Genomic DNA, 18,727 nt, shown 5'->3' with positions numbered 1-18,727 from the left:
TTTTTGCCATCCCCAATTGTGGCATGTGGAGGAGAAACTGAACCTAAATAAAATTAAGGAATTAGCCTATGGTTGTATATCTACATTCAGGGCCAAAGAACTTCAAATTCAGTGTACTTTCCAAACCCACCAGAAGCCTTGCTTTATGAAGGTTTGTGGACATTAACATCTGTACCTTTGGTACCATGACCAGTGTCTGGTCCACAATAGTATCTCAATATTTGGTGAAGTGCATTCCACAGCATGGAGTGTGTGGTTTCTCTAAGCTCTGGCAGTTGATGTTCTTACCCCCACTACAACCTTAGTCACAGGGTTTGAGTGATGACTGAGTACATATCCATATACCACATCCTTCACAGATTTGTCCCATAGTTACTGTGAGCCTGTCCATCAATCTTGGCAGCCACTGGCTTGTGGGGCAATTACAGATGAGGGCCCATAATAAAGAATCCAAAAGCAGGAGAATTCTTAAATCTTTATTTAGCCAATTCTCTCAGACCCCAGGCCCTGATGACTGTCACCCCCACCCTTTTCCCCACAGGAGGCATTCAGCTGAGGCCACAAAACAGTACATACATTCGCACACATCATCAAAAATACCCAAGGGAAAGACCCTGGCTTTGACTGGCAAACAAGGCACAGACACCTGGGCCATTGCCCACATTCACAGAGAGCCTGGCCCGGGGACATCCTCCTTGGAGGAGGCAGAGGCACTATTGCTGCACCCTTAGCCAGCACTCCCTGACCTGAAGGTGTGTAAGGGGTCAGAGGGTGCTAGAGAGGGAACCCTAGACTCTTCCTTGATGCCTGTCTTATCTTGAACACCCAACCTTGGTTCTGATAGGGCTATCCTGAGACACCCCCCTCCCCCATCAAAGACCCAAATCACACAACCGTTCTGCATAGACAAGGGCCCCCATCCCTGCAAACGACCCTATTCTGTTTGGAGGGTCTCCAAGATTCTCATATCTGAGACACAAATTTAAAGAGACTTCTGTCTCCTCTACCCATGCTGCAAGCCTGGAGCAGCTTCTCAGGGCAACCCTGGCCCACCATGACCCAGTACGTGACAGGCAGAAGGGTGAAGAACCATGCTCTGCTCCACCCACTGGTGGACACAGGGGGCCAGCTCCTTCGCTGTTCTCTGGGCTCGTTCCCCCAGCAAGAGAGGGCCTCCATGCACACTCATTCCTCAGGCCACAGGGGCCTTTGCACACTCACACGGCATGCCCTTGGCGCTGCCTACTCTCCTCCTTCCACCCCAGGGTACAAGAGGTCACCCCAGGGGGCAGGCGTGCAGGGCTTCCTGGATCTTCTGGCGACAATAGGAGTACTTCTGCAGGATCTGGCGGAGGTGTTCCTCTTCCTCCCGCTGCAAGATGCGCAGAAAGTTGTGTAGCTCAGGCATGCTGAAAGCGTCCCACTGGAGGGGGATAGGGAGACACAAGCTACAGCAGGCACTACCAAGCTGGCAGGCTCTCCCGAAAGAAGATGACTTTATCACAATCATGCAGCTAGGATGGTGCTTTCCAGTGTCAGGTTCTTGCCTGAGTGGTCTGTGTTAAGATTCCCAACAACAATACATAGAGAAGATGGGTCCCACAAAGTAGGGCAGTGATCTCGCAGACAGGCAACCAAACCAATGTTCCTTAGCTACCTGTGGACAGGTCATGCCTCCTTTCTCTGAGTTTAATCTCACTCTGCAGAGGCACTACCTTGGAGCTGGAGAGCTTCCCGGTAAAAAGTTCTAATGCCTAAAGATGGGCACCTCCGTGTTGTCCTGTGCCTATCTGTGTGGCTCTGACCTGGCCTGAGATCACCACGCCATCGGATGGACTCCTGCATCTCCTGAGGACTTCCCACGACAGGAAAGAGCAGTGCATCAAGATAGTTCTTCCTGGTTTCCTGAGACAAGCCCTAGACCTTGGCATGAATTTCCTGGAAACCTCCACTTTAGCTGCAAGGCTCACACACTTCTGCAGAGGCTTTGCAGGGCTTGTCCGCAGCCCTGTTGCTCCTTCAAGTCTTACAGTAGCTGCAACCCTCCAGTCCCACCCAGTCACACCCAAGAAACTAAGGAGAGCTGTTACTCACATTCACCTCCCCAGAGTCATTCTCCTTCAGCACAAAGCTTAGGGCCTTCTCACTGGGCCCTGCAAGGAGCCGGAGGCGTAGGGGCTGCTCATCATCGGACAGCTTCCGGAGGTACACTGTGGGCCAAGCAGAGGGAAGGGAGGGTTTAACTAGAGCCAGGCACAGCCCCCTCAGCTCCTGCATGCACAGGCACATGTATATATACCCTCACACATGGTGGGATGGGGTGGGAAGCCCACCTTGGCCATGGCGCTCAGCCCGCTCAAAGAGTGCAAACTTGCGAGGGTCATCCACCACCAGGAATTTGCGCAACAGGGCCTCGATGACCTCACGTGCCCGCGTGCGTGACAACACGTGCAGGTGCTTGACAGCATCCTTGGGCAGGTAGAAGGAGGTGCGGCGTTTCACAGCTGTGCCCCGCCCTGGGCCTCGCCGGGCATCCTGCAGGGAGGGTGGTTTCTTGCTGGAGGGAACTGAGACAGGGCGCACCAGCTTCAGTTGAACCTTGATGAAGCCTGTGTAGGAGCCATCCTTGTTCTAAAGAGGAAAAACCAAACTGTGATTAGGTGCCAGGTGAGATGCAACAGGACTGGACCCTACCAGTCCACTTGGGGCTAGGGTGGGTGTGAATAAATCACTGCTCGGGCCTTCCCAAGAATACCTCAACTCTGACCTTCTGGGCATCAGGCACATGGCTGGGTTCCTATCTCCAGAACAGGCTGTCAACTCACCAGGCTCATGAACAAGTTGCTGTTGATCTGGCCATTGTACTCCTTGATCTTCTGCTCGATCTCAGCTTGAGAAAGGTCAGGTGTCTCCCACTCCACGGGCTCATCCTGAAAGATGGGCAGGCATGGAGAGAGGGCCCTCACAGAACCCATTCCTCTGCAATGCATGTCAAAGGCAAGAAGATAAACTCCGGGTGGACCACTCTGTAAAATGGCCTGTGGGCAGCCTTTGGAAACTGACGACACAGTTCATGGCCTGATGAGAGGAAACCATCACAGCTTCTGGTTCTGCATTTTATGGAGACAGCCAAGGCAGAATCATTTGGCTTCTCTGCTGCTGGCCTGGAGCCTCCTCAGCCCTGGGGAAGATTCTAAGGACACCTTGAAATCAAGGCCAGGATAAGATCAGGGACTCTGAGAAGGAACAGCTTGATCTCAGCACCCTAGTTGGGTGGGGTCAAGGTGTATCCTGGAGAAGGCAGTTCACTTTGCCTCTTGGCCTTGACCATGACTCACCGCAGGGGGAGAGGTATAGGGATTGGTGCACACCAGGAGACCAGCCACCAGGGGGAAGGAGGAGAGGGGCAACTGCTACAACCTTAACACTTCTTGGTGGGGGACTTGGGCCAGGCCTACATGTCTCAGACACAGTGAGAAAACCACTATGACATGTCATTTGATCTTGACCCAAGTTGCACAAAAGGCAGCCTCAGGCCAGGCTCCAATCTGCCAGAGGTGGACATGGGCAGCCTTCTAGTAGAGCCTGTCACACAAGTGCCAAACAGGGAAGCTTATGCACCTCCTCCCTGCTGTCTAGAAGGTTTAGCTCAAAGATTTTAGCTCTGCCACTCAGCCCTTCCCCTTGCTCCTCCAGGGACTGGATTCTTGTCAGAAGGGTGGCGTATGGGCCAGGGCTTCAGCCAAACTCCCTTGTCTCATTGCATCAGCCTTACTTCCTGTTGACGTCAGACAGGCCCTAGTAGGAATGGGAGTGTCACAGACTCAGCTGAGATCATCACTGACCAATGCACTGTCCCAGAGAAGTTCCCATCAGAAGGTCTTCTGCAGAATAACCTTAATCTTGTGCTCAGCTTTGAGCCCAGGACAGCCAGACTTCTTCCTGGCTACTGCTTTGGAGCCCCCTAAGCTTAAACCATCTGATGGCTCAGATGGTAAAGAACCTGCCTGCAATGCAAGGAGACCTGGATTCAATCCCTGGGTGGGGAAGATCCTCTGGAGAAGGAAATGGCTACCCACTCCAGCATTCTTGCCTCGGAAATCCCATGGACAGAGGAGCCTGGAAGGCTACAGCCTAAGGGGTTGCAGAGATTTGGACAGGACTGAGTGACTAATGCTTTCACTTTCAAGCTTACACCATCTCATGAGAACAATAGGAAGGACAGATGAGGGGGTAGGGTAGAGTTCACAGCCTTTTAGTAATATGCTCTTCACCTAGTACCTGCAGCTGTTCAGCTGTCAGCAAGCTGTTGACACTGAGGACTGAGGCTCTGGAGAAGGGATGGGAACCAAAGCCTATTTGCTTCCCCAAGCTTCCAAAAGTCTCGTAGATAGAAAAGAGCATTGAGAAGTGAAAAACTCGAGCAGAAACCTTGTTGGAGACAGTTGAAAATCTTATAGGACTGGTAAGAACAAATGGTCTGGATCCTGGAAAATGAGGGATGTGGGGGGATAAAATGATGGCCAGAGGGGCTGGGAATAAAGGATGGAGTGTTTGTTCCATCCAAGGAGAGGATTTTGGACAAGGCATGCCCCAGGGGAAAAGACTGTCAGGATGGAAGAGGTGCTAGGGGCAGGAGGAAAGCTGAGCAGAATCTAGCACCAGGGCAAAAAGGAAGAGAATTCTGTTTACAGAACAGGGTGATCAAAGGGATGCTACTCACTTATTCCCCTTCCTTATGATGGCTCTGAGCTCTAGCCTGGGTCCTCCCTCTTCCCTTCCTGGGTTGTCCAAGAGCTCCAAACTGGGATGCAGTGACCTCAGTTCCAGCCCCTTCCCAGTTCCCTCCAGGTGAACCTCCCTCAAGGACTTGGGACTGGAGGTACTGCACTGTCCTGCCAGGATTCTAGAGGAGAAAGTTTCATTTTCCATTTTCTAAAACTGACTGCTGGAGGAGAATTCCACAAGTTGTCCCCGAGGGACATACAACAGGACCTTGGAATTTCCCTTCTGCTGCACTCTAGCCACTCACCCTCTACTCTGCCACTGTCCAGAGTGACTGATGGTTTTTTTTTAACTTATTTTTAACTGAAGGATAATCGCTTTATAATATCATGTTGGTTTCTGCCATACATCAACATGAATCAGCCATAGGTATACATATCTTACATACAAGATATGTATGTATCTTGGGACTCCACAGCCTGCTTTTCAATTGGTTAGTGTCTTGTGGTTTTTCTCACCTTTCCACGATGGAAAATGGCTCAGGCCTGAGTGACAGAGGGACAGTCCCAGGGATCCACCCTCAAACCTTGCACCCAAACTCTGGACTGAGCTTTCAAGGTATAGAATTTTCATCTAAATAATCACCCATAATCACCCATAACTCCTTTCTCTTGGCTCATGTAAGGAATTCTGCCCCATTGCTGCCAGGTATACTGAACTTCACTTCATGGTCCCCATCTCTCTTTCCTGCTCTGCCGAGGTGTACCAGCTCTGAGCCTGGAGGTCACACTCATGGTACACAGCACAGAGGTCTCTGATAATGGGGACATCTGGGAGGCTCTCAGAGGCACAGCTGCGCCAGTACCACACTTTATAGTCCTAGATTAGTAACCCCTATCTCTTGATCCCACTCAGGGCATTTTACAATCTAGCCTTTCCCACCTTTCCTGGGTGAAGTGCTCCTGAATGCTGACAGTCCAAAACAAGGCTTCCTTCCCGGCTATTCCCAGATCCCCTGGTCTGCTCTGATTTTTCTATATATGCTGCCCAAGCGAGTACTCCTGGTCCACTGAAGAGGAGGGGAGACTGAGAATCTTCCACATTCCAGCAGCTGGTGACAGGCCGGGACCAGCAAGAGGTGGGGATCAAGCTAGCTCCATCCAGGAGTGGGAATGGAGGGGCCTGGACCTTCCTTTGCCTCTCTCCGACCTTCCTTTGCCTCTCTCCTAAACACACTTCTCAATTCCCGGCGAGGACTCCTCCCCCTCCACTTCCTCCAGGTCCCCCAGAGAAGGGGTGGGAGCGCCCACACGCGGAAATCGAGGTGGTAGTCTAGACTGCACAGTCAGCCTTAGTAAGGGGTAGATAATGCCTGTCGCTGGTCTACCCCAAGCCACTCAGCTGCTTCCCCTGGTTCAACCGGTCTGTGACAAGAAACAGCAAGGGCTCGGCACCCAGTACCGATGTGCTGAAAGCCAGACACACGGTTCCGAGGGCTGGCCCCGGTCCGATTCGAGATCCACGCTGACAGGAGGGCGGAGCGGCCCACAAACTCTCGAGACTGCAACGTACCGTGGAGGGGCGGGATCCCAGCGATCGCCCCCCCACCCCCCGCCTCCCTCAACCCCCAGTCCCCACCTGGTCCCGACGCGGCCTGCGCGCCAGCGAGGTACGCGCAGTGAAGTACTGCTCGAGCTCTGAGTCCGAGTCCTCCTGGCTGCAGTAGCCACTGCTTGTCGTGCTGTTCCAAGTCATCTCGAAGGAAGGCGTTCCCGCGTCCGCCTCACCCATCGCCACGCCCGCCAGCCCGCCAGCTCCGGTGCACCGGTAGACTCCCACCACCGCCCCAAGCGCGTGTACGCGTGCGCGCCCGTATATGAGTGTGCGTGCGCCGGAACCAGTGTCCGCGCCGCAACCGTTAACACTGAAACGTAGACAGCCAGGATCTAGCTGTCGTCTCATTGGAGGAAGGCTGTCGAAGGGCGGGGTCACACACGCCTCGCCTCCAAGAATGATCTCAGCCCTCAGATCAGCGCCTTCTCGCAGGCCCCGCCTCCCAAGGGACACTAAGGAGCTTGTGCGCATGTGCACCAGCGTGGCCTCGAGGCCGGATGCAGCTGCGGGAAGGTGCGGAAGTTGCACTTGCGCGTAGTCTGGGCGGCTCCGGGCGATTAGGGCCGAGTCAGCACCTCCCGGCACCCCGTGGAGCCCGCGCGCAGAATTAGCCACTCTCTGCCACCGGGAAGTCGGCTATCAAAACGTTTATTGCGCGTAGCGCCGGGCGGCCCTAGGGAACGCCTGCAGTGTGGCCCGCTCGTCCACGCATCCCTGCCTTGCCCGTAAGCTCCCCAGTCCCGCGCTCACCACATTCGTGTCCCGCTCCAGCGCCGGTTCCCAGCCCAGGTCCCGGGGCCCGCAGCAGTCTAGGGAGACGAGCGCGCGGCAGCGGTAGTGGCAGGTGAACTTGCAATCTGCAGAGAGGCCTGGCCGTAAGGTGGACGAACCCCAGCACCAGCTCGGAGGAGCGTCCCAGGGACAGAAGCGAAGCCCCAGGATGAAGGCCGTTGCTTGTCGTGTTCTCCATGACTGGCCTTATCTCAGTTCCCGTTAACACCCACTGGCACTCAGATTTTAGAGTCCCCCCCGCCCCCAGCGCCTGGAAACTGGCAGGGAAAACTTCATGCTGTTAGGGATCCAGGCCTGCTCAACAGTTGGATTTCTAGAGCCTAGGGCAGAACTTCCCCTTCCTCATTATCAGCGTCCCTCCCTCCTCCCATTTACTGGAGGGGGAAACAAAAAAAAAAAACAACAACTTTTAACTCAGTGCCGTTTCGTGTCCTTTTTCTCTATTCCCCTTACACTCAAAACTTACCAACACTGGTCTCTTAATTCCTCGCGTTCATCCTCTACCCATTCCAGTCAGTCTTGCTCACCTCCCTCCAGGAAACTCAGAGACCGCACCGCGGAATGCGGTGGTCCCTTCTTCACCTCTTCAGCATCCTCCAATGCTTGCTTTCCGGATTCCCCGGGGGGCCCTCACTACCGCGGTTTTCCTCTCACTTCACTGTAGCCCCTGCTCAGGGGGCTTCAGTTCTGTTTCAGCTTCCAGATCTAATGGTAGGGTGTCCGAGGCCCAGTCCTGATCGCTTTTCTTCTCTGTGTACACTGACCTACCTTAGATCCAAGGCTTCCATCTGACCTCCTTGAGATCAAATTCTGTGTGTCAGTATCTTCATTTGGCTGTCCAATAAACATTTCAAGCAGACATGGCCAACATTTAACTCACTTTCCTACTCCTTTTAATTCTTCACTTCTCCTCACCCCTGCCCTTGCCAGATTTCCTCAACTCAGCAAAATACAAAAACCAAACCAAACCACCCAACTCATCCTTGATTCCTCTCTTGTTTCTGCCTCTGACACACACCCAAATTGTCCTGTTTTTCATTCCCATGGCCACTCCATTTCTCCTTAGGAACACTGCTATCTCCCAGGCCTTGTCATGCTTTGTATGCTGCCACAAGTCCCATACTCATCCTAGCTGAATAAAGACAAACTCCTGTACTAGATGAGAGAGTCTCCATCACACACAGGCTTGGGACATCTTCCCTAAGTTCCTAAATGGGCCAGAGCAGTGATTCTCAACCCAGGCTACACATTAGAACGACCTGTTTTTAAAAACCGCTGGTACACTCTCAGTGACCTGACTGATTCAACAGATCTGCAGTAAGATCCAAGGGTAGGGGTTTGGAGGGCTATAAAAGCATCCCAAGTGTTTCCAGATGGTGTATGGCCAGTGAGACAGCAACCTCAGCTTGCTGGTGATTTCTGGGAGGGCAGAAGCACCAACTGGTGTGTGGTTGTGTTTCATGTTTTAGCAGCTGGTTGACTGAACCTGCAATAGGTATTTGCTAAAGGCAGACTCAAAACTCCTGCTTGCAGCCCTGTGCCCAAGTTTCTGACTATTTCCAGGCCTTCTCCCATAGGTGGGTAAGTTCCCTTCACCACAGGCATTCTCCTGGGGGACTTGGCAAGTGAATCTTTCCAAAGGGGCAAGTGTAAGAATGTGAGTCCAGAGACTGACAGGCACAAGCCTTTCTCAAGAAGGGCCAAGGCAGTGGTTAAACTTGAAAGTAGCACCTTATTTACAGACAAGCGCGTTTGCCTAACTGTCTCAGAAGCAGGTGGAGCTTGGCAAGGTTATAAACTATCAGCCCGCACTCTCTTGTGCTATGGGGCAAAGGTAACGGACCTGGTCCGTGGGGACCATCCCCCCTGACCCCCTCCATCGCAACTTGGCCCTCAGCGACGGGGCTGTCCCTTGGCTGCCCGTTTCGATCCCGCCAGCTCTTGGGTCCGCTACTCACGCGCGCACTGCAGACCCTTGCGCACGACGCCCCAGATGAAGTCGCCACACAGGTCACACCACGTGTGCGTAGCGGGCCCCGCGGGCTGGAAGCGGTGGCCCCGGCCCGGGACCTGCTGCCTTGCGGCGTTGCGCGCTGTGCCCGGCGCGATGCGCAGTGCATTGGCACGCTCGAGCCGGGTGCGCCCCGGGGCGGCGCACCGTTCGGGTGCCAGTTCCCGCAGTTCAATGAGCTCAGGCTCAGCGGACATGGCCCGGTCGGGCCGGGTCTCCGGCCGGTTCTGGGCGCTAGCGAGCGCGGGGCGGGCGGGTCCGCGGGGCGGGCCCCGATTCGGCGCCGCCTCCAGGATTCAGGCAGAGCCGCGGGAGAGCAGAGGACAGCGGCGCAATGGAAACCTGGGCGCCCGCGCTGTGTCGGCCCGCAGGCGGAGTGGGACGGCGGGTGCGGCTGGGGGCTGCTCTCTCAGAGTCCCCGCCCTCCGTTTCCTATCCTCCCTTCATCCAGCGAGCCACTCCCCTCCTCTTAACAACCACGACGACCTCAAGGGGCCACGCGGAAACAGGCGTTTGTGGAAGCTAGCTTTACTTTACAGTACTAGAGGAAGAGGGTCCCCACATCCGGCCCTTGTTCCCCCACCCCGTACCCCCCCCGCCCCCCGCCCAGGCCTCCTGCCCCAGCTTGGGGAGGCTGCACCCTAAGCCTTCCCGCCTGATAGAGCAGGAAGTGGGGAACGCTTAGCTGGGGGGTAGATGGGTCAACAGCTCTTCCCGCCTACTATCCTCACCACCCGGGAGGCTGGGGCACTTGCAGAGGCCAGATTGAGATCCAGAGGTTTTGGCGGGGACACTCGAGTGGGTTGTAGGCATGGGTGGTTGGCCCTCAGCAGCTGCAGCCTTCACTTGGCTCTGTCCCCCTGGGCTGCCAGGACACAAGCCTTTCCATGCTTCTCCCAGTGCTTGACTTGGCACTCCCTGCGGGCAAATGGGCTGGTGAAGATGCAGTGCTCCAAGGGGTATGGGAGTGGAACTTAGGGGTCCAAGGTCCTGGGATGCCCTTACCTGCAGCAATACCACTCATTCTGGCACCGGGAGCAACGCTTGGAGGCCTCTGCACTGCAGTAGGCGCAGCGGGGCCGCTCTGGAGCCACTGCCTCGAGCACATCCAGTCTGTAGGTCTCAGCCCACCTGGAAAAAGGGTCCGGAAGGACTTGCTGGACCTGTGGGTGGGGGGACAGGAGCAACCCCACCCACATCCACGCCGCTGCCTCCCTTCTCCCTCTTCTGCTGGCTTAGGAGGCCTCACCTTCGAGCCTGCAGCCTCAGGTCCTGCTCTGAGGGGCTGAATACATGCCGCAGCTGATGCTTGGCGATAGCCTGCCACTTGCCTTTGTTCTCTCGCTCTAGCCGCTCCCAGATTTCTGGGATCTGGGGAAGAGAAGCAAAGAGTGGCAGGGAGGAGGAGCTGGTCAAGTGAGCAGTGGTCCTGACCAACTAACTTCCAAGAGCCTACCTGTTCCAACACCAGGTCCTTCTTAGGGGGCTGGGCTTCAGTCAGGGCCAGGTGAGCGAGGAAACCCTGCAGGTCTGCCAGGTTGGGCAGCTGGTCGAGCAGTGTGTCTGTGAGGAAGGCCCGGAGCTGCAAGGGTGTCCAGGGGAGGCCAGTGTGAGGCGGTGCTGACCAGAGGGTTGGGGAACAGAGAGGGCCTGGGCTGGGCTGGACTGGGCTGAGGGTGCCAGTGGGACCCAGGTCCCACTAGCTGCTGTTATCACCTGAGGCCCAAGGTGTGGAGAGAGGGCTGCGGCTGAGGTAGGCGGGCAAAAATAAACATCAAGGGTGACCCACGGCAGGGCAGGGGCTGTGGACACTCACGTAGGAGGAGTTCCCTACCTTTAGTAGCTGTCCTTTGGCAAAGCTTGTGAGGCAGTAACGGGCCCGGGCCTCAGGGCTTAACAGCAGGTTGTATAGGGCGATCCACACCTGCCCATCCAACTTGCTCAGTTTTTGCTGCTCCGAGGGGGTCACTGTCTGCCAACGGCCGCTCTCAAATTGCTGCAGCTTGCCTGGGAAGAGGAACCAACATACGGGGTGAAGGCATTGCGTGCGCTTTGAATGATCCAGCTGCGTGGGCCACAGCACACACCCACGCTGGGCTGGGGCTCACTTCAGAGCAGCGTGACTCCTCAATAGTGGACACACAGGCCTTGCCTACAACAGAGTCCAGGTCTAGGCCCACTGTGGGGGAAACATCCTGGTATTTTCTTTGGGCAAGGGGGCAAAGTTTATCTGGCTGCAAGTGGTTCACCCCATCAATCCTGGAAGATGTCCTGGAAGCAGTGAACTGGGGCTTAGGCAGGTGGAGGAGGACCTTACCTCCTTCCCGTCGGCTCCAGGGACTGTGCTCCAGTAATTCCACCAGGAGACAGGGCAGGTTGTGAGTGCTGAGCATGCGGCTCAAGGTGCTCAGGGAAAGGCTAGGATGGGGATGGGGAGGTGAGCGGAGGTGACAGGCCCAGGCTCCCAGCCCTCCACTGCAGGCCCCAGGCCTGACTGGGTTGCCCACCTGTCCACACAGTCTGTGATGTAGCGAAGCACTGAGAGGGCCTTCAGCGCAATCTCAAATTCCATCAGCTCTGCCTGCTTCTGCAGCTCCTGGGGTGGGGGGTAGGGTGGGGCACATGGTGTTCAAGCTAAGGGGGACCGGGGTCTAGCCCTTGCCAACCCCAGGGCACCTCAGCCCACCTGCATGGGGCTGCTGTACTGGGATTCCTCCTCAGGAGGGGCACCACGGCCACTCTGGGCCACCAGGAGAGTCAGTTTGCGGTGGCAGTAGTCCACCAGGTCCAAGACAGTGTCCTCTGCTGACTCGCACACCTCCTGAAGGGCAGGGAGGGGGAAACATCCTGGCTCTGATGCTCTGGCCACACAGACACAACCCCCCTCGCCGCCAGACTCTTGCCGAGGGCAGTAGCCAATGGGCAAGGCGGCTCCTCACCTTGTGGAAGAACACTGTCTCCAGGAGGTTGATGATGGAGGCCTCGTGGTGTAACTGTCACATAAAGAGGAGGATAGGGCCCGGAGCTGCTGAGAGCGGGATACGGGCTACCAGCCACCCTCTCTAGTCCAGGGCCCTCTGAAGGGGTGGGCAGGGGTATGCACCGACGGCCCAGCTCACCACCATGTAGATGGGAAACGTGTTCTGGGGCTTGAAGTCCTCCAGCTTGCACAGCACAGGGAACACCTTCTGCTTCCACATCTCCACTGCAATCAGCTCTTCCACCAGCGTCGGGATCTTTGAGGGGGAGGGCAGAGGACAAGGGGTGAGATGGGCCTGTCTTGGCCTGCCAACAGGTCAGCCCAGTTCAGCCCTCCTCAAACTCCGTGGACCCCTAGGCTCTCCTATGCCCCATGAATTCCTTCCCAAACCTCTCTCCTGCACCTTGAACCTTCATTACCAGCTGCCTCCAACACCTCTGGGAGGGTCTCCATCCCCCAGGCTTCATATGGATTGGTCCTTGCCTTGTCCCCAGGCTGCCATGCTCCCTCTGCAGTTGAGCCCTTGCCCCACCTCCCCCATCCAAGTGCACCCTCAGGCCAGCCTTCTGCTCATGCCTCCTGCTCATGCCTTCTCTTGTCCTTGTTCTCTGATCTTCAGAGGCTTTTGTGTGCCTTGGCCTCACTCTTTTCTGAGGTCCTTCCACAGTGCCCTGTTCCTACCCCATCTCACCAGTAGGGGGCTCCACTTTTTCCTTGCAGAGGAACCCTTTTGTCAGTGATGATTCAGGTCATCTACTGGTGCCACCTCCTGGCTCACATTCCAGTCAAGCCAACTCCTGGTTTCTAACTCCCTCTCTCTTGTGTTGGGGAGGTTGTCCCCTTCTATGCCAAAGTTCCGCCCCACTTCACTGGGGGCCCGTCTCTAGCCTGACAGGCTATTCAGGAATGCCTTTAGAACCTGGGCCCTCATCCTACAGCCTAGGCTGTTCTAGGATCCAGGACTATCTCCCTAATCAGCTTGCACCCTGCTCCCCACCAGGCATGCCAGGGTCCTACACACTCTTTCTCCTTTGGGGAGGGCCAAGGTGCCCATCAGAGGGAAGTGTAGGCACCCAGTTTCTGAGAGGGTAGACTGGTGGTGGGGTGTGGGGTGGTGAAAAGGCAGGAACCCTGCCTGTGACTCCAGCGTACCTTCCCATGGGTGACCAGCAGCTCCTGGATGGGCTCTCCCTGGCTGGCCGTGGCATCGAGGATGGCCTGCATGTTCAGTTTCTCCAGGTTCTCATGCTGCTGGTTCCACCTGCCCCGGGTTGTGTGTGCATGTGGGTGCACATGTGTGCAGTAGGAGTGGGGGTCAGGGCTGGGTGCTATTGAAGCCTAACCCGATTCTGAGGGGTCCAAGGTGGCTCAGGACCATATAACCCTATCTCAGAGAGCTTTACCTCCCCAACTTAAGGGCCCCTCCACGCTGGGCAAACCCTCCCCCCAGAGGACTCTGGCCCATACTCCCCCAACTCAAGGACTCTGACCCCATGACGCCGCCTGACCCTGTATTCAGCGGCCTCACCCTCTGGAGCCCATATCGCGCAGCTGGAAGCTGCGCAGTCCCCGTACTAGCACATCAGCCTCGCCCGGCAGCAGCAGCTCCAGGTCGCCCATGTCTCCGCAACGGACCGAGAGCGTGAAGGTGGGGTCTGGCTCTCCACGGGCAGCAGCTGGCTCTGGGGTGGCGATGCTGACACGCTCGGGGACCACGGTCTCCCGCGGGGCCGAAGTCTGGGACCCTACGGTTGCGGAGCGGTTGCTGCGCGTGAGTCCTCGCCGCCATGGAAACGGTAAGCTCGGCGCCTGCGCAGTGCTACCTGGGCCCCGCCCCTGCAGGGTCCCCACCCGCCAGCGTCTTGCTTGCCAGTCAGGCTGCGGGCAGCAACTCTTTTTGGACTCCTAGAGCTTTCTCCCTCACAAACGGCTGCAGCTCGAGGATTCCAGACTCCTGCAGCTTAGGCTCCCTCCTCAGATGGATGTCAAGTCGGCTCGCCCCCCACCAGCTCTTCCAGTAGCGGCTCCCTTTCCGCCCACATTTGATGCTCCTCTCTGTGGCCTCCTCGCTCCAGCATTTCTGGCGTCCAGCTCCACCTCGTTGGCTCTATCCCCAAAATACTGCGCAGGGCTCACAACTTCTCTCCTTCCTAGTCCGGGCCTGCCATCACCTCTCATGTTACTGTTACTGGTGGAAATGGTTCCACCCTTGACCTTCCTGAGCTTTCCTCTGCCTTACAGCATGTGGGATCTTATTTCCTTGATCAGGGATCGAACCCCAGCCCTTGGCAGTTTAAGAGCTTGGAATCCTAAACACTGGACCTCCAGGGAATTCCCACCAGGAGTTTTTTAAAGGTGTACATGAGGGACTTCGATAGTTCAGTGATTAAGACATCACGATTCCAATGCAAGGAGTGTGGATTTGATAACTGGTTGGGGAATTAACATCCCACATGCAGCGTGGCTAGAAAAAAAAAATTGTACATGAGACATTCCTTCCTCACTTGACAGTGGATCTGGCTGCCTCTGGCCCTCAAAACATTGAATACTATGGTAGCTCAGATGGTAAGGAATCTGCCTGAAGTGCAGGAGACCCAGGTTCAATCCTTGGGTCAGAAAGATCCCCTGGAGAAGAAAATGGCTCCAGTATTCTTGCCTGGAGAATTCCCCCGACAGAGCAGCCTGGTGGGCTACAGTGCATGGGGTCACGAAAGAGTCGGACACCACTGAGTGATGAATAGATGTCAGAGAGATTTCGGATGTCCAAAGCAGCTTATCCATAGCTCTGCAGAATCAGGCTTTTGCCTCCTGTCCTACCTCCCGACTTTGTTTCTTGCCCCGCTCCCCCTTGCCCTCTATGTTCCAGTCCCATGGGCTTCCCTTGGCTTCCTCACATATCCCAAAGCAGATTTTGATTCAGGGCTTTTGCACCTGTTACCTCTGCCTGGTGTATTCTTCCTTCTTCAGGGTTTGGTTTACACTAGTTCAGCTAGGCCTTCCTTGCCCATCTAATACAGAGCAGTCCCAGCTCCTATCCCAACTCACTTTTCATCTCAGCTTTCTGATTGTTTCTTTCTGGCTGATTATTTCAGTTTATAATTAGTGGACACTTTTACATGCCCATTGTCGGTTCTGCCCACCAGATGGCGCTCCAGGGTGCCAGGACTACGGGTAGTTCATTCGCTGCTGTTCTCTCTGGTGGCTGGCTCAGAGGTAGTCTTCAATAAAGGTAGGTTGAAATGGATGACTTTATTTACAGAAATGAGGGTCAGCCTTAGGACAGTATGGACTAGTTTTCTGGTCTAGTCCTCACGCACCAGGCAGGGCTTAGCAGAAGAGAGTAGCCATAGCTGCGTGCCTTGTCCAGTCGCCACCAGCCTCACTTCCAGCAGATGATGATGTTGGGGTCGTTTTCCAGCCGTTCATCCAGCTCTTGGTAGCTCATGCCTGTATGGTGTGGTGGAGGTGAGGTCAGGAGCCTTGAGGGGGTTGGCCACGCTGCCCTGACCCCACCTCAGCGGTCCTGCCTGCTTCTACCTGTCTTGCAACAGATCTCATCGTAGCTGTGGCAGCCTGTGTATAGCCTGGCAGGGTGGCTCCGCTCATCCCGAGATACCCGCACAGGATACTTCTGTAGTCGCCGGATGAGGTTCTTCATAAGCCCAAACTGGATCAGCTTCCTGGGATGAGTGTCAAGGAAGAAAGAGGTGATGCTCTGGGCGAGGCTTCCTTCTAGCCAGGCCAGTCTCCCCTCCGGTTTTGTTTCCATGACCAGACTGGTCTCCAAAACCCACCACCTCCAGGAAGCCTTCCTGGATTAGCAGTGCCATGTGATTCTGCTCACTAGGTGTCTCCTGCTTTCTCTCTGACCCAGAGTTCCAGAGAGACACAGAGAATGTACCTCCCCTCAGGCAAACCTCTCATGCTTCAAGGGGCCCCCTCTGACCGTTCATCAACGTGCTGCAGCTGTTGGGGGTGGCGGCCAATGAGATCTCTCACAGTAGTTCCAGGGCTCAGGCTGCAGTACAACTGGAATACATCCCGGAGACTGGCCCTCTTGTGCCCTGCAGGCATCAAGGGTCAGCTCTCCAGGTGGCCCTGCCCTCCCTGAGATGGCCTCCCCCAGAGCCTGCCAATACCTTCCTTGGTCACGTAGGAAAGACATGCCTCCTGCAGGGACTTGTCGTCCACCAGGTCCTGGACTTTAGGTGTCGGGCAGTACACATTGGAGTACTGGAGGGTAGTAGGCGGCACAGGGGCTTGAGTAAGGGGCTTGGAAGTCTGACACAGCCCCAGTTGGGCCCAGTCACATGATCCAGTCTCCACTTAATCAGACCCCAGACTCACCTACCTGGAGGATGGACACCAGTGTCACAACGCCATAGTACCTGGGGGAAACAGTAGTGCTCAGCTTCTGAGGGCCATGCCTTCCCAGCGCCTACACTCAGGGCCCCTGGGTTCCTCCTGACAGGTAAACCTGTCCCGGGTGTCACTGTTCCCCACTCACAGCAGGTTCTGGATGGCAATGCGCACCAAGTTGAGCTCCACGTCTGCCTCGGCTGAGATCTTCTGGACGTGGCGGAAACCGTCAATGTAGGGCAGGATCTGGGCAGGGAAGAACAGGTTCAGTAGACGTGGGATGAGGCCAGGGCTGAGGCCAGCCACAGGTCATGATGGCCGGGGCGGGCGAGCACACCTGCTGTGTGGTGAGGTCCCACTGTGAGTTGAAGAAATCCTCCTTGTCTTTGGTAAAGACAGGTACATCATACTCCTGGGCCACAGGAGGGTCAGGCCGCTGCTCAATCACCTTCAAGTGGATGGTGTTGGATTCATCTGCAGGGGATCCCACCCATATCCTCAGTGCCAACTCTTCCAAGAGGCCCTCAATTACCAGGCAGTCCTCCCAGCCACCCTTGAGGCAGACAGGTGGCACCGGGTAGGACCAATCTCCTCCTTTTATGGAGCAAGAGACTGAGGTCCATTCAGGGGGAGAAACATGTTCAGGGAGCAGAGCCAGAGAACTCTACTGGCTTCCCCCTCCCCAATCCCATCATCCACTGGACCCTGGACACTGTCAGCCAAGCTCATGGCTATTTCCTAGCCGCCAATTTGTTCACCAGTCTTGTCCTTGACTGGGCCCACCCTCCTCTGCCACTTTCCCATTCCTCCTCGACCCCTCTGCTGTCCTTGTAGAGGCCGGGCCATACCGATGGGCAGAGTGCACCGGCCTGAGGCATTTAGCTCCTCCAGCAGGATGGTCATGATGGGCACCAACTTCTGCTTGCTCTCCTCCGTGGACACGAAGCTGCTCTCTAGCTGGATGGGGCGAGGACAGCATGGTTGGCATACCCCAGGACCCTTGGCTGGCACCCTCCCTCACAGGTTCCCAGGTCTGAAGGGCTTTGGAGACGTGCGAACACCTTCCCTAACTCTGCCTGCCCATCCACCCAAGCCCATTGTGTTGCAGACCTCCAGTGTGGTCAGGTAGCCAGCCAGCTTTTTGACGATGGGCTCAAGGGCACAGGTCTTGGCTTGGGCATCACACACGAAGCCTAAGTTGAACAGCAGGGCATTGCGGCTATACTTCTTGTGTTCGATGCACACGGGGCAGCCTATCAGTTTCTTCTCCATGGCTGTGCTGGACGAGGGGAACAGGTAGGAACAAAATCAATCTCCTCCTGTCCCCAGGTCTGTCCACGCCTCCTTAGGAGCCCTGCCCACTCCCCAGCTAGGGGCTCACACAGTGATGAGCTTGTTCTGCAGCTCTGGCTTGGTGATGATGTACACCTGGACGGTGTCAAACAGCTCCCGGGAGATGAAGTCCTCAGGGACCTGTGGAAGGGAGTGACAAGAAGCCCCTTAGAGGACCTAGTACAGAGACTAGGCAGAGCACACAGGGTGACCTTCAAGACCTAAGCTCTCTTCTCCAGGGTTTCTCCTCTCTCCCATCCACCCAGGCCTACTCCAACTTTGTTTCCACACACACATTATGTTTTCACCTACCTCCTGGCTTCTGCATATGCTGTTCCCTCCACCTGGCACACTCCTCCCACACCTAAATTTCTATGCATGCAGGGATACTAGTGGATCACCACTCACACCTCTCGTAGGACCTGGCACCTCCCTTGGGCCCACACAGCCCCATTTTCCACAATCACTGCCTATGTGATGTTTGCTTGTTTTGCCACACCGGGAGCTTGGGACTGGGTTTGAATATACTTGTGGTTCACGATTCCCCGTGAACGAGGGAGCGGCGTGCCTGCGTGCGGTACGGGGCACGGGGTTCCATCGCTTCCAGCCAACTGACTGAACTCCCCGGAGCGTCCCTCTATCCCCCATTGTCCCGCGAGCCCGGATAGCACCTGATAGGTGATCTTGGGTCCCAGCGTAGGGTGAAACTCGCTGAAGAATATGCATTCGATGCGGCAGCTGCTGCCCATGGCGCTAGTGGGGCCGGGGTCTGTAGCTGGGGCCTCTATTCCTGGGAGCACCTGTCAGAAACAGACCAGAGGCTTGGGCCGCCAGGTCAGACACGCCTGCGCACTGATAACACCCGTGAAGCCATCTGCTCAACAGCGCCTGCGCAGCGCAACTCAGCCGTGTGG

The 18,727-nt window shown here is 56.0% G+C and overlaps 3 protein-coding genes across 6 annotated transcripts; all 3 read right to left on the bottom strand.

Annotated features, from left to right (window-relative positions):
• Positions 1-463: 463 nt before the first annotated feature.
• Positions 464-9,500, bottom strand: RASSF1 (Ras association domain family member 1). 2 transcript variants are annotated; one of them, XM_006053311.4, is made up of 6 exons: positions 9,090-9,500; positions 7,090-7,196; positions 2,826-2,930; positions 2,334-2,631; positions 2,095-2,210; positions 464-1,423 (listed from the first exon to the last, which is right to left on the bottom strand). In XM_006053311.4, exons 1-6 carry the CDS (start codon positions 9,337-9,339, stop codon positions 1,277-1,279), a joined length of 1,023 nt encoding a protein of 340 aa, XP_006053373.1. In that variant the 5' UTR covers positions 9,340-9,500; the 3' UTR covers positions 464-1,276. The 2 variants fall into 2 exon arrangements, with proteins under 2 accessions (XP_006053373.1, XP_006053372.1); XM_006053310.4 differs by lacking the exons at positions 7,090-7,196; positions 9,090-9,500 and adding an exon at positions 6,364-7,053.
• A 240-nt stretch (positions 9,501-9,740) lies between these two features.
• On the bottom strand, positions 9,741-15,203 carry ZMYND10 (zinc finger MYND-type containing 10). 2 transcript variants are annotated; one of them, XM_006053313.4, is made up of 12 exons: positions 13,651-15,203; positions 13,275-13,383; positions 12,262-12,378; positions 12,082-12,135; positions 11,829-11,963; positions 11,650-11,738; positions 11,460-11,560; positions 10,977-11,149; positions 10,599-10,724; positions 10,392-10,513; positions 10,148-10,273; positions 9,741-10,060 (listed from the first exon to the last, which is right to left on the bottom strand). In XM_006053313.4, the coding sequence occupies exons 1-12, from the start codon at positions 13,740-13,742 to the stop codon at positions 9,985-9,987; spliced, it is 1,320 nt and encodes a 439-aa protein (XP_006053375.1). In that variant the 5' UTR covers positions 13,743-15,203; the 3' UTR covers positions 9,741-9,984. The 2 variants fall into 2 exon arrangements, with proteins under 2 accessions (XP_006053375.1, XP_025127706.1); XM_025271921.3 differs by lacking the exon at positions 13,275-13,383.
• Positions 15,204-15,352: 149 nt separating this feature from the next.
• Positions 15,353-18,721, bottom strand: NPRL2 (NPR2 like, GATOR1 complex subunit). Of its 2 annotated transcripts, none has more exons than XM_044933719.2 (11): positions 18,485-18,721; positions 17,863-17,954; positions 17,592-17,760; positions 17,330-17,438; positions 16,819-16,955; positions 16,630-16,727; positions 16,470-16,510; positions 16,262-16,381; positions 16,069-16,186; positions 15,660-15,802; positions 15,353-15,569 (listed from the first exon to the last, which is right to left on the bottom strand). In XM_044933719.2, the coding sequence occupies exons 1-11, from the start codon at positions 18,560-18,562 to the stop codon at positions 15,502-15,504; spliced, it is 1,173 nt and encodes a 390-aa protein (XP_044789654.1). In that variant the 5' UTR covers positions 18,563-18,721; the 3' UTR covers positions 15,353-15,501. The 2 variants fall into 2 exon arrangements, with proteins under 2 accessions (XP_044789654.1, XP_006053377.1); XM_006053315.4 differs by having other exon boundaries at positions 16,262-16,355; positions 16,474-16,510; positions 18,485-18,712.
• Between the last annotated feature and the right edge of the window lie 6 nt (positions 18,722-18,727).

Source organism: Bubalus bubalis, chromosome 21, assembly GCF_019923935.1.
Source record: "Bubalus bubalis isolate 160015118507 breed Murrah chromosome 21, NDDB_SH_1, whole genome shotgun sequence".
Classification (NCBI taxonomy): domain Eukaryota; kingdom Metazoa; phylum Chordata; class Mammalia; order Artiodactyla; family Bovidae; genus Bubalus; species Bubalus bubalis.
The sequence above is the reverse complement of the archived record's forward strand: the minus strand, read 5'-3'. Positions and strand labels throughout refer to the sequence as shown.

Excerpts from the sequence above, each read along its gene's own strand:
- RASSF1 (XM_006053310.4), bottom strand. The coding sequence starts at position 6,810 with ATGCGCACAAGCTCCTTAGTGTCCCTTGGGAGGCGGGGCCTGCGAGAA. Across the intron at positions 2,931-6,363 it reads GCAGGCCGCGTCGGGACCAG|GATGAGCCCGTGGAGTGGGA; the intron begins GTGGGGACTGGG and ends CCCATCTTTCAG. Across the intron at positions 1,424-2,094 it reads ATGACTCTGGGGAGGTGAAT|TGGGACGCTTTCAGCATGCC; the intron begins GTGAGTAACAGC and ends ATCCCCCTCCAG.
- ZMYND10 (XM_006053313.4), bottom strand. The coding sequence starts at position 13,742 with ATGGGCGACCTGGAGCTGCTGCTGCCGGGCGAGGCTGATGTGCTAGTA. Across the intron at positions 12,136-12,261 it reads CGTTTCCCATCTACATGGTG|TTACACCACGAGGCCTCCAT; the intron begins GTGAGCTGGGCC and ends TTTATGTGACAG. Across the intron at positions 11,739-11,828 it reads AGTACAGCAGCCCCATGCAG|GAGCTGCAGAAGCAGGCAGA; the intron begins GTGGGCTGAGGT and ends CCCCCACCCCAG.
- NPRL2 (XM_044933719.2), bottom strand. The coding sequence starts at position 18,562 with ATGGGCAGCAGCTGCCGCATCGAATGCATATTCTTCAGCGAGTTTCAC. Across the intron at positions 17,955-18,484 it reads GACCCAAGATCACCTATCAG|GTCCCTGAGGACTTCATCTC; the intron begins GTGCTATCCGGG and ends TCCCTTCCACAG. Across the intron at positions 16,511-16,629 it reads ATTGCCATCCAGAACCTGCT|GTACTATGGCGTTGTGACAC; the intron begins GTGAGTGGGGAA and ends TGTTTCCCCCAG.